Source organism: Magnolia sinica, chromosome 13 (assembly GCF_029962835.1).
Source record: "Magnolia sinica isolate HGM2019 chromosome 13, MsV1, whole genome shotgun sequence".
In the NCBI taxonomy this organism is placed as follows: Eukaryota; Viridiplantae; Streptophyta; class Magnoliopsida; order Magnoliales; family Magnoliaceae; genus Magnolia; species Magnolia sinica.
Genome location: NC_080585.1, coordinates 38384183 through 38398684, shown reverse-complemented (window position 1 = coordinate 38398684; position 14502 = coordinate 38384183). Strand labels below are relative to the sequence as shown.

Here is a 14502-nt window from a genome sequence, read left to right as displayed (position 1 = left end):
AATGGTTGGCGATCAATTTAAAAATGCAGGTGTTTAATCAATTATATGCAATTCCTGTAGGATTATATAATGTCTGATAGTCGATGACAATCATAGATAGCTTTGTTTGATGATGATTTTAAATTTATTATTTTATAGTGTATAAGAGGCATCATTTTGTTTTTTATTTATATTTTTTTTTGTGTTCTTTAACGTGGTTTGCTTGGATGCCTGTTGTTGATTTAAATCAAAGATCCAAGAAGGACTATCTCAAGTCATTGAAATATAAATCATAGACACATATTAAGGATTGCCCGACGATGTTGGTGTAAATGGGAAGACATGTGAAGGAGTAAAGAATGGACGATGCTCAGCATTCATCGATGGCCCATTTGGGGCAAAACTTGGACAAACGTATAGCCCATGACATTGTGGAGGTTCTGGTTTTGGAGAGGATCGTGAGAGAGGTGTGGCTGCATAGGAGTAGATTAGGTGTGGCCCGATCTCACCTAAGTTGGTGTGGCACTTGCCATGGGGCCACCTTGAAGTATGTATTCTATTACCACGTAGTCCGTCCATTTTGAAAGATCATTGTAGGGCATGAGCCCAAAAATGAAGCAGATCCAATTATCAGGTGGACCATAGATAGGAAATGGTGATGATTGGCCATTAATGGGCCACAAATTTTGGATCAAGCTAATATCTGTTTTTTTTTTCCCTTCCATCTAGGTTTATGTGATCTTATCAACAGGTTGGATGAAAAATAACATTATGGTGGGCCCTAAGAAGTTTTTAATGATAAGGCATTCAATCACCACTGTTTCTATAGTATGGTCCACTTGAGACTTAGATCTTCATCATTTTTGGGCTCATACCCTAAATTGATCTAGAAAAATGGATGGACAATGTGGATATAGAATAAATACATTTGACTAATCCTCTCTCTCTCTCTCTCTATCTCTCCCTCCCTCCCTCTCTCTCCTTATTTTTCTCCATTTTTTCTCCTCTCTTCTTATTGGTTTATTACACCTCATCTTATCTTTAATCACTTTCATAATTGGATCAAATCCCATTTATTAAAGTAATTTATAGATTTTAATGAAATCTTTGGATTTCTTAGTGCTTGTTTGGATTTACGAAAAGGGTAGGAAAGGAAATTATATTTCTCGAAGAACATTAGTTCCATGAAAGTGTGGGAAAGGAAATACTATTTCTCATGTTTGTTTATCAACAACATTTTCTAGGAAAAATTGAGGTTTATTTTCTAATCATATGTTTGGAAAAATAAAATTTTATTGACAAATTCTTTTGGTTGCAATTTATAAGTATGAAAGTATTTAGAAAGCAATGCAAGCCTCACTCTAAGGACACTTGATCAACAACTTAGATGGAATATTTAGTATAGATGGACGACAGGATTTCACTCAGTATCTGCATATACAAAATGCTAATTAATATGTAAGAATGTAAGTTACCTCATGTCAGGGGATTAATTTATTTAGTCTTGGTACTAGATCTTGATAGGTCGAGCCCCTTCGATCTATCTACTCCCACTACCAACAACCAGCTAATATAAATACTAATACACATCAACTTGCATTTTGATGCACACCACGATTAAATTGACAAGGTACATCTAGCCAGAGAGGATGAACATTCATTTAATCACATATGAATAGAGCATATTATTGAATCAAATGGTTGTTGAATGCATCTTATTTGAATTGTCTTATTTGTCCGTTGTACACTAACTGTTCATCCATGAAATTAGGGCATCTACCAACTTTTGTAAATCCTTACTACCTGTTTATTAACCCTGAAATTTTTTACTTAATGTAGTATTTGGAATGTGCTTAGCGTTTAGTGGTGTTTGTTAACAATGCTGGTGGAAAGCACTCCACAAGTTTTTACCAATTTTTTCAGCAGTCGGAGGTCTACCTTAATGGTGAATCCACTGTTGAGGCATAAAAAGTGAGGAAGACAATAGAAGAAGCATTGCAAATAGTATTTTCAAAAAGAGCATTGTGCGGAAAAAATGAGCATTGTACGGAAAAGTGGTCATTGTGCAAAAATGATCCTTATGTGTAGATGATTGGAGCGCACAGTGAAGACCGCACATAGAAGAGCGCACACCGAGGACCGCACAAAGGGGAGTGCGCACCCAGGTTCGCACAAAGGGGGAGCGCATAGTGCTTACGTGGCATACTTGCATGTGTGAGAGAGTTATAAATACCCCTTGACCCCTCTAAGGGGGTCATTAGCAACCAATTGCGGAGAGAGAAGAAATTCCAGAAGAAGAAAGGTAGATTCTGCATCCGTTGTGCGGAATGGGCGTTGTGCGGTGCATAACAATGCTGGCTCACAACAAGGGCTGGAGCACAACAGAAGCATGCACACAACGGTTTCCTCTAGCGCATAACGACTTCCTCTAGTGCACAATGGCTTCTGTCAGCGCACAGTGGCTTTTGACAATGCACAATGACTTCTAGCACAACGTTCAACATTATGTTTCAATGTTTTATACATTTATGCATAATTTGGGTGTTAAATACTGATTGTATATTATAATTCCTGAGTATTCTACTTGGAATCAAAGGAGAAAGGGAAGTGAAGAACTTAGAATATATAAATAAAGTGATTGTCTTTCTTGTCTTCTTCTAGTAATCAATTCAATGAATGAAAATTTTGAAACAAAATGCATTTGTTTCTTATTCGAAATAAAATAGCGACTCTGCTGGGGAATTTTCATATTCACTTGAATGTTAACCTAAGAATTACAAGGGAGATAATCACAACTGTTGGATATCTTCAAGGCGCCAAAATGGCAACTCTCAATGGGAACATCCTACCTTTCATCTCCAAAATAGAAAACGATTTAATATAAGTACTAATTTTCCTTTACTTCGTGAATATGAATGATAGGAGAAGAAGAACATTGTAACCAACCAATCAATGACAGCCGTTCAAGGGAATACAATTTTTTACTTCACCACGACAGGATTTGTTGTGGAGTATGCTGAGAAACGAACTGGACTTAGTGAAAGTAAAGCGGTAGCAGACAAGCAAGAATCATGGGTAGTTGTTACAGTTGTGACTGCTTCGCCAATAACACAAGGAGAAAAAGATGAATGAATCGTCGTCACTCACAGAAGGACAAAGACTCAGAATGTAATTGCAAGATGAATAAGCTTGCCGCTGAGAAGAGTTAGGGGGGCCGATAACACGAAATGCCGCCAAAAAAAATCTTGAACTTGCCCCTCTTGCGCTATACCCTGAGCGAACAGTTCCACAGTTGACGTCGCGTGATTTCCCGAGAGCCAGATGGACGAAAGAACAAAAAGGCAAAGCACTGCTAGTAAGTTCACCGGCGTCTGTTTCGCCCCAATCAATCAATGGCACAGGGGCACAGAGAAGTCGAATGAAACCCCATCCTCTCCTCTTTTCATAAGCCCCATTACGTCAATATATTCTTATCCCACTCCGACTACAACTTCATCGAAGAGTGGAGAAGCCATGGTGCACATGGCTGGAACAAATCAGGAAAATACACCAACTACGGAGGATCGTGCAAATGAAATGGCAGACGCACAAAGAGCACTAATGGAAGAATACAGAAATCTCAGAGAAGCCTTGACAACTCTTGCACACAATATTGCCCGAATGGCAACACCCCTAGTGACTGATAATGTGAATGAAAGAGAGCAACACCCTGAAGGATCGCAGCTATCGAGGACAGGGTCACATGGATCTGTTCCCATGACAAGAATGGTGACACAGGAAGAAGTACGACAGGTCGTTGAAGAGGCGGTTAGGTTAGAGAAAGAACGTGAGGGTACAGGAAGATTTAGATATCGTACACCATACCCAAGAGAAGTGGAGGATATCCCTTTCCTGAACAATTTTAAACATCCGGACTTTCAGAAGTTCAACGAGGATGGATCGCCAGAAGAACACCTGATGCACTTCATCACCAGTATGGGGAATTTCTCCACAGTACCCCAATACTGTCTCCGATTATTTGGGTCTTCTCTAACGAATAAAGCGTTCAGGTGGTATGCTAGCTTAACGCCTGGGTCGATAAGAACATGGGAGCAGATGCAAGACGCGTTCATGTCAAATTTCTTCTCATCAGAACGTGATGTCAGTATCACGGAACTAGCTTCAGTGTGACAGAGAGAAGGAGAGCCAGTGGAAAAATTTATAGACAGATGGAAGACCTTAGGAGCTTCTTGCAGGCAATTACCAGAAGAGGAAGAACATGTGAAAATGTGCTTGAACTCTATGGAAACCAGAATAGCATTTGGTCTCACCAGTGTAGACATCAGAACCTTCCGCGACTTGGCTACAAAAGCGCATGCTCTAGAATTAATGACTCGGAAGATGCCGACGTTTAATTATGAAATGGTTAGAAAAGGACCTCAAAAGTTGATCACAAATGTGGTTGATCACGAAAAGAGGAACCAGGAAGTAAGAGAAGTAAAAGGCAAAAGGACGAAAAGGAGAGAAGAGCTGAGTAGGCCCGGAGGGAGGTTTTACGACAAGAGACCTCAACTGTTGAATTCTCATTAGGGTTTCGCTTTTGAAAAGGAGGACGTACTCCCCATGATGAATCAGTTGCTAAAAACTGGAACAATTGAACTGTCGCTATCAAAACGTCCCGAGGAGGCATCAAAAATAAAGGAAAGAGACTTCTGTCATTATCACCACCTAGTAGGGCACCCGACAGAAACTTGTTATACACTGAAGTGTATTATACAAAGGATGATAAACAAGGGCAGAATAATAGTCAGGAAAGAGAAAGAAAGGGACAGAAGAGCGACAACAAACGTACTCACCTTGCGAGAAAACTATCAGGAGAGGACAAAGATGAATGATAAAAAAACATCAGGGAAAGTTGCCATAATTACCTTGCGATCATGGAAGAAGATGGCTAGCCCACCAAGTTCGAAAAATGGAAAAGCAAAGGTGGAAGCAGCTAAGAGTCATGTCAGCAACGATAACAACGGTGAAAAGGAAAAGGGAAATGAGATAGGGAAAGTGACTTATGACATTATAAGTCACTTGAAAGGTGTTCTAGCCCGATTGAGTGTTTATGACACTCTGAAGTTGTCAGAAGATTCCTGACAGAGCCTAATTAAATCCTTATCTGATGAAAGTATAAGGGAGGTGTTGCTGACTAAATTAGAAAGTGAGAAGCAAGAAGATTGTCTGTCGATTATCTCTTTCTCCGATGAAGACCTAGTCTATGATGGGGAACATAATAAGGCATTGATGATAATGGGTCATATTCGTGGTAAGCAAGTAAAACGGATAATGCTCGATAACGGGTCCACTGTAAACCTTTTGCCATTAACAATGCTAAATAAATTAGGTTATCAACGCTTGAACTTACGCCCTAGTGGAATGATGATACAGGGCTTTAATCATGACGGACAATGTGCGCTTAGGAAGATCACGATAACGCTGGAGATAGGAGAGCTAACTACGAATGTCGTCTGCCATGTTATAAATGCAGTGACTATATATAATCTCCTCTTGGGAAGACCGTGGATACATCAGTATGACATCATACCTTCTACCCTACACCAGTGTTTCAAGTATTGCAAAGACAGGGTACAACATAAAGTGTTAGCTAATGAAAGATCGTATACAGAAGCATATGCGAGTTATTCTGATACATTTGCTAGCAAGGAAGAGAAAGAGAACAATGAGAACAAGAACTAAGAAAATGCTTGCATGAAAATAGTGAAAGAAAAAGGAATAAAGTCGCTTGTAACAGAGAAAGTGAAGAAGAAGTTCTATTTTGTCTCGAAACATCTACGACAGCTAGAGCAACTACCATTAACATTGCTGTCACCTGAACAATTGGAGATTCTGCAGTCGAATTATATAGTACTGCTCCCATATGCTGAGAGGAATAAGCCGTTTCCCCTCATTTCGGAAAGGTTTTGTGACAAACACAATGCAAGGTATCCAGAGTCAATCGAATTCTATGCTCCTTCAAAAATAAAACAAGATGAAGCAGTCAGCAGTGGGGCGGAAAATCATGAAGAAAATGGAAGCTTAATGCCCAAAGAGCCGGAGAGGTATAGTTTGGCAAGTTGAAAAATCATGAAGAAAATGGGCTTTGACCACGAAGGACCTGCTGGTTTAAATTTTGGGAAAGGAATTCAGATTTCAATTGAGGTCAATCAAAGGAAGCGAGAAAAATTCTGAGGTCTTGGGGTAGAATCTTCGGTCGATATGGTGGCAACTGACCAGATAGAAGAAACGGACCTTGATATGATCAGCAAGCCCGAGACAGTCCCAAAGCAAATGGAGGATGGGGGGCAGCCGACGATTGACAACTTAAAAATGATAAATTTATGAATAGAGGAAGAACCACAGAATACTTTCATAAGTGCCAGTCTATCAGAAAAAGAAGCTGATCAATATGTTGGTCTCTTGAAGGAAAATAAAGATGTCTTTGCTTGGACATATACAGAAATGCCAGGTCTAGAGTCGATAATAGCAATACATCGGCTGAATATCTCTAAAGTCAAAAGACCCATTAAGCAAATAGAGAGGCAGTTTCACCTAGACTTGGTTCCCAAGATAGAAGAAGAAATAAGCAAGCTGATAAAGATTGAATTCATTATAGAAGTTAAATATCCCAGGTGGATATCAAATATAGTCTTAGTAAAGAAGAAGAATGGGCAGATCAGGGTTTGTGTTGACTTCAGAGATTTGAATGAAGCATGTTCAAAAGATGATTTTTCGCTGCCGATAACAGAAATATTAATTGACAGTACTACGCAATGATGTCATGTCCTTTATGGATGGCTACACTAGCTACAATCAAATAAGAATGGCACCTAATGATGAGGCGGCGACGGCTTTTAGAACTCCATTGGGGATATATTGTTATAAGGTCATGCCGTTCGGACTCAATAATGCAGGAGCAACGTATCAGAGGGCGATGCAGAACATATTTCAAGACATGATGCATAAGCATGTTGAGGTTATGTGGACGACTTGGTGGTCAGGTCAAGTCATCATGAAGAGCATCATGAACATTTGACATCGGTCTTCCGCCGAATAAAAAAGAAACAGTTGAAGATGAACCCGACTAAATGTGAGTTTGGAGTATCATCGGGAAAATTCCTTGGTTTCGTGGTGAGAGACAGGGGTATCGAAATAGATCCAGAGAAAGTTAGAGCTATTCAGGGTATGCCTCCTCCCAGAATGCTGAAAGAGCTAAAAAGCTTGAAGAGAAAGTTAGCATATATCCGCCGCTTTATCTCAACCTAGTAGGAAGATGCCAACCATTTTCTCATTTGTTAAAGAAAGGAACAAAATTCATATGGGACAAATCTTGCCAAAATGCCTTCGATTCGATAAAAGAATTGTTGAAACAGCCTCCAGTATTAACAGCCCTGTGAAAGGAAGACCCCTTATTTTGTATATATCAGCAGCTGAGAATTCACTAGGAGCCCCGCTGGCTCAAGTGAATGAAAATGGAAAAGAAGCGGCACTTTATTATTTAAGTCGAACATTGATCAGTGCGGAATGCAACTATACACCTATCGAAAAGATATGCCTGACATTGGTGTTTGCAGTTCAAAAATTAAGACATTATTGTTTGTCCCATAACATAACTCTGATATCTCGAGCAGATCCCATTAAGTTTTTGATGATAAGGCCGATGTTGTCAGAAAGGTTGGCAAAGTGGATGTTACTGTTGTCAGAGTATGCGATTACGTATGAACCGGCGAAAGCGGTAAAAGGACAAGCAGTGACAGATTTTTTAGCAGCTCATCCTGTGACAGATTGCGAAGCTATTCTTGATAACTTTCCAAATGACCAAGTCATGATGACAAAACTGCCTAAAGCGTGGCAAATGTTCTTTGATGGGGCGGCTCGGGCAATGGGGGCAGGTGCCGGAGTAATATTCATTACCCCACAGGGCGATTTGTTACCTTATTCTTTCACGTTAGGTACGACGTGTACGAATAACGAAGCTAAATATAACGCCCTCATCATCAGGATGGAGATAGCCAGTGAACTGGGAATAAAACACCTGCAGATTTACGGAGATTTTAAGCTGGTCATAAATCAGGTGACGACAGAATTTGAGATAAGGAAACCGGAACTTCTGCCGTACTGTCGAAAAGCGCAACACTTATTGGAGAAATTTTTGAACGTTGAAGTTAAGCATATACCATGATATGAGAATGCGAATACAGAACTATACAGACTATGATACGGCCTTTACACCTTGCAAGTAACAATCGAAGAAAGTAGATTCCTGCTTTCGGCAGAGATAGTTGATGAAATAATGGAAGCCATACCCGTAGCATGCTTATAAGTGACAATAGATGATTGGTGTCAGCCTTTCATAATCTCCAGTACGATATCTTGCCAGATGATCCAGAAGTAAAATCGCAGATTAAGAAGAAAGTAAAAAGATTCATTTTTTGTAATGAAGAATTATACAAAATATCTTATAATGAAATGTTATTGCGATGTCTAAACAAAGAAGAGGCACGTCAAGTGTTATAAGAGGCACATTTTGGGGAATGCGGGGCACATCAAGTCGGGAAGAATTTGTTCCACCGAGTGCATCGAATGAGACATTACTGGCTGACAATGTTTAAAGACACAATAGATTATGCGAAATGGTGCCATGAGTGTCAAATCCACGGAGACATCATACATGTCCCTCCTGAAGATCTTCATTAGTCAACTACTTCTTGGCCTTTTCCCGCGTGGGGACGTGATGTCATTGGCCTCATAAATCCATCATCCTTTAGAGGGAAACAATATATATTAGAAGCAACGGACTACTTTTCCAAATGGACAGAAGCAGTTGCACTACGAAGCATTAAAGAGAAAGATGTTGTTAGTTTCATTCGGCATGCGATAATATATCGCCATGGTATCCCAAAGAGAATCATTATAAATAACGACACTCCTTTAAAAAATAAGGGGATGGAGAAGTTATGTCAGAAATTCAAGATTCACCAATCATTCTCAACACCCTATTATTCACCAGCCAATGGGTTGGCTGAAGCATTCACTAAGACGATTGTAAAAATACTGAAGAAAACAGCGATCAGGAATAAGCGTGACTGAGATGAAAAACTGTTGGAAGCTTTATGGGCTTATAGAATAACGCATCGTACACCAACACAGGCTACTCCGTATTTGTTAGTTTATGGTGTGGAAGCTGTCGTGCTGATCGAGATATAGGTCACTTCACTAAGGCTGGCGGTGCATCAGTCAATTACAAATGATGAAAACGCAAAGATACGGCTAAAAGAATTGGATTTGCTTGATGAAAAAAGGCTGGCAGCCCAACAACGCTTATAATTAAATCGAGCTCGAGTTTCTGCTGCCTTCGATAAAAAGGTTAAACATCGATCTTTTAGGAAAGGAGATTTGGTTTGATGTTGACAAGGCCGATAGTAGTCACTCGGCGAACATTGGACAAGTTTGACCCTAAGTGGGACGGACCGTATGTGATAACTGAAGTTTACTCTAATGGAGCGTACAGAATAATAGATTAAGATGGACGAGGGATCAGTATACCGATCAATGCTCGCTTCCTCAAGAAATATTACTCCTGACAGTAAGAGAAATTTTGATTTAGAAGATTATCAAGATAATCCTTCTATATCTAAAGGGAGCAATCACAGATAAAAGGATAAAATGATGAAATAGCCTTTAAAGGCACAGCCTTATATTCTATTTTCATGAGCAAAAGAGCTGCGAAAGATAAAGTCATGTACTATCCCTCGTGTGAATGAATAAAAGGCGCAAGTTCTCAAGTAAAAGCTGCTTAAATGTATCAGAAGCATTGATGATGGCCACCGACATCGACGATTATTGTCAAATTCACCAAACATCAATGATCATCGTCGCTAGAATAAGCAACTATCGCTGTCATTATCAATCGCTCATTTTTATCAAAACTGCTATCATCACCAAACTGATACATTATTTAAAATATAACATGAATGTTCTTAGAACATTGTCAGTGATGGTGAAATATCAATTATTGATTCATCAATTTTGGTAGTGGAACAAAATATACAGCCAACTACATATAAAGTTGATGACAACGATGGTAGCTTACTTCTTAAGGCACCATAGTCAAGCCTTACACGACCAACTATGCATGAGACCTATCGCTTTCGTCATTCGGGCAGCAATGAGAAGCCAGTGGCCCTAAAAAGCCCGTGAAGGCCATCATGTGCATGCGCATGCGGGCAGCGAATAGAGCCAGCGACTAAAAGCCCTAAAATGCTAAAAAGTTGTAAAACGGCCAGTTACGAGTGTGACCAATGCCGTTTGTGAGCTCTCCAACAGCATCATGGACGAGGATGAAAATACCCTCCTAGGAATGGGTCCGAACTCACAGATAAAGAAAACCTAGATCCTCGGTTTGATTTCGTTATTAAATTATGAGGAAGGGCATAAACCTACTCATTGATGGACCAATGACCTTGAATTTGGTACCTAAGGTAGCCTGGTAAAGCCCTACAAACTCTAGAGAGTTATTGTGGCCATCCCTATGCGTAAATCCCACTCACAGCCGTGATTGCTCCAACTACTCGAGAGCTTAAACTGTGTGTGGCTATTTAACTAAATTGAAATCTAGTATCGCCTATTAAAATATAAATCACATAAGGGAATCCCATATTGACAATCATAATATGTGGTGATTTTGTTAATAGTTCTTAAATGAGATGTCATGTTGAGCTATTGCATAGGTGAACATGCCCAAAATGATTCATGATGTAGAAATTGATGAAAGAGCAAAATAGCTTGAAACATCTCTAAGAAATTTTGCAAGTTGTTTATATATCATGATACAAAAAGAATATTTACATGAAACATCTACAGATCTTTAGTAATGTTCAATATCTCCAAGTAATGTTGTAACTCTTCTTTCAACTAGGACTGTATTGCAGCAGTTGTGCGCTCGGCTGCAAGGATCATGCTGGCCTGGTCAGGGGCACCGATCAGTTCCGTTCAGTTTGTATGGTACCAATTAATTGATTATTTGTTTCAAGCTCCGCTTTGATCTGACAGATAGTTGCATCTTCTGCTTCTCACTGACTCTTGAGTAATAGAATCTCCTTCTCAAGAAAAGCAATCTGATCACTAATGTTTGCCTTATTTCTGTCGGAAACATTCAATTTCTCATGGAGAGACTGATTAACAATATTATAGTTAGCAAAAACATCATCCGCCTGAGAGAGTTTCTCCTTAAGAAGCACCAATTCCTTCTGAAGATGTAGAATTTTGGGAGCAATGACCATACTCCGCACTGCTTTTAATTTATTCTTGGAGTCATAAAATTGTGATAAGGAAGTGTAAAGAGGCTGAACATCCACATGTGCCAGGCGAGCTGAATGAGCAAGAACTGCTAGAGCACTATCTAAAAAGGGTCATTGAGTTGGATCTTTAAAAGCACCGATGATGACAGATATCACATTTTTGAAGAGCCCCAACATAAGAGGTGGCACCTTTTCTAAAGAGAACTTGTCAAAAGCCGCAGTTACTAAGTTAGATCATTCAGATCCACTGGAGTTGGCACAACTAAAACTAAATGATAAGAAGGGAATATAAGTTCAAAAGAAAATGTATGTATATTTAATGTTGGTATGAAATAAACAAAATATATATATATATATATATATATATATATATATATATATATATATATATATATATATATATATATATATATATATATATATATATACCTGGAGAAGGAGCAGCAGCAGGGGCAACTGGAGCAGAATGAGTTGCAGGAGCTATAGAGCTGGGGACTTCTGTAGTCACAATAGCATTGAAAGAAAGTTCTTAAACTCCTACAGTACTTGAGTCAAGGGTGCTTGGAGTAGGGACATCAATTGGATCAGAAAGAAACTCCAAACTTCGGGCCACCGGTTGAATAGGAGAAGGACGTGCAGTAAGGGACCTGCTAATCTGAACGGGGGCATCAGATGTTTGAGGAATTGATGGCAAAGTTTCTTCTGGACTGGGAAGAAGAGCCATCATTGCCTAAATATCAGAGGATTGAGCCTCTACATCCCCTGAAGTTGATGTTCCACGAGCAGCTACCTTAGCAGCATCCACGATACAAGGGGAATACGAAGCATCAAAAGAAAGGAAAATGTTTCTACCAGGAGTACCACCATATTCTCCATAGTCAAGTTGCTCTTCATTATCCAGAGAAGTCTCCGGAATGGGATGGGAAGTGTCAGGATGAGTGGTCGGAGTATCAGGAAGGGAAGACCTAACTTCAGCATCGCTCTCTTCTCCAATGTTTATCTCAACATCAGTATCTACATTTAGCAAAGCATCTTCTTCATCAGTGAGGCTTGTGGGAGAAGATGTGTCTTCACTTGCAGTGTTTGCAGAATATTCTAATGAGTTGTCTTCTTCCGATACGGTTTCTTTTCCTTTATTAATAGTCTTCACAGGAAGAAGATGTGCACCTTGGGAGGGAGAAGGAATTGGTTGTGCCAAAACCACAGGAGATAGTGACTTAGCACGAGAGCGGGTCATGGGGAAAGTAGTAATGACAATTCGATGTATAGCTAGAGAAGTTGTGGCAGTGGCACGATTGGCTGCGATTTCTGTAAGATCCATGGTAGGAACAATCATGGTAGCTGCATGTTCGACAGGCTGGGAAGTTGCAGGAGGGACAGGTTCTATGGCCAGAGGAATAACATGAGCAGAACTTGAGGGTTGATTTTCTCCTACGGGAGTAGGGGAAGGCAGAATACCCCCTGTAGTTTCAAATTCATTGTGAGGATGGCTGATCTTTCTCTCAGATTTATTAGATCCAAAGGGGAACCAAAAGCAATCCAGCCTTCAAGAGTGTTCGGGGGCTTTATCTCTCTAATAGGCTCTTCTATAGAAATTTTTCGATGAAGTTGCCCTGGGATGGCGGCTTGATCTTTCTCATAAAAGTATTCGATCCCTTGTTCCGGTCTGTAATTCCTCAAACACAGGGGAGGAACCCAGATAGGGCGATCTACTGAGAAGCAATTGCGTACTAAATGGTAAAGATGACTCCACCATCGCATCCAAGAATATGAAGCTGTCACTCTGTGATTATACCCTGGGAGGATGAATCGGGAGCCAAAATTTCTAGTCAGGAGCTGCTTCCATATCAGAGCCCAATTGTAAGGACCAACTCTGTAGCTCCTCATTGTTCTGCTAACTTCTTCACTTACTTGGGGTATCTGCCATTTAGGAATTAAGAGATACTAATCAAATGAAGTTCCTCCCTGAAGTTTGGACGGTTTGGATTGCAGTTAAGCTCCAAGCGTTGGTTGTCCAGCGTGTGGAAGTCGAACTGCGTCCATTTTCTCTGTTGTTTGCGGAAGGATTTCGGACAAGAATATGTCTGGTTTCTTGGTCAGGTTAGGAGTGAAAAAAGGCAGGGTTTGGTTAGTTTAGATCCGTGGCCATCATGGACAGTTCAGATCGTCCGGAGTGATGACAATGGTGAGCCACAACGTCTCCAAGCAGACGTTGTTTGTTCATTTGGTGCGGCATATGGACCACTTGCAACTATTGTTGTGGGCACGTGTGCATGCGTGGACACACATGGATAACACGGTCATGATCAGATTGAGCCTCCTAATGCGATGGACGGTTCAGATCATCAAAAGGGATGATCATGACGACCCACAGTGTCACAAACGGATGATGCCGGTTCGAACAGTGAAATCTATGAAAAAAGAGGTTTCTTCCTTCGGCCGGGAGGCATCGGATCAAAGGGGACTTGACCCGATCCTTAGTTCAGTGCACCGCTGGTGCACAAGCATTGTCCACACTCAGGACCAATTGTGGGGCCCATAAAGATGTTTTTGAGGGATCTATTCCGTCCATTCATTTTGTCAGTCCTAGGTATGGCCCGCTTTAGAGTACCAGGTGATCACGATTCTTAGGTGGTCCTTATCACGTGGATTGTTGGTTTTGACTACAGATCTCGTTGATCTAAGGGCTGAAATTTAACGTGCACGATTAATTCATGATGTATAGGCATGTATAAGGTTTCTCATCAAACGGATCACATGAACCTTATGATCTAGAATTCAAGGTCTAGTTAATGGCATTTTTATAATTATTATTAATCTAAGAGTTTTGTGAAATCTAATGGTTCTACATGGTTATATGCACCTTTCTAAACAATCCTTACAAACGGTCTTATATCTAGATCATTACGAATAGGGAGCTATTCACCAATTCATTCAAGGGAAGGTACCTATATCAAATCACGTGATGGATGGTCTTGTCTTAAAATTAACTGTCAGATGGCTTGGTCTATTGCATGGAGGTCATCCCCAACGGTTAGATTCGTGTCAGGGAATAGATGTAAGGTTAGGCTACTTAGATTGGTATCGTACTCATGTAAGTATTACTTTAAATTCCATGGTAACACTCGTGAACTTTCAATACTCGGGTATTGAACTATTTGGGGTGTTACACAAGTGACGGGGTTCTACTAGACAGACA

The 14502-nt window shown here is 40.2% G+C and overlaps 2 protein-coding genes across 2 annotated transcripts; both read left to right on the top strand.

Moving 5' to 3' along the window:
- Positions 1-3300: 3300 nt before the first annotated feature.
- On the top strand, positions 3301-4149 carry LOC131224234 (uncharacterized). Its single transcript, XM_058219770.1, has one exon. It carries the CDS (start codon positions 3301-3303, stop codon positions 4147-4149), a length of 849 nt encoding a protein of 282 aa, XP_058075753.1.
- Positions 4150-7663: 3514 nt separating this feature from the next.
- LOC131224233 (uncharacterized) lies at positions 7664-8185 on the top strand. The gene has a single exon (XM_058219769.1). It carries the CDS (start codon positions 7664-7666, stop codon positions 8183-8185), a length of 522 nt encoding a protein of 173 aa, XP_058075752.1.
- The last annotated feature ends 6317 nt before the right edge of the window (positions 8186-14502 follow it).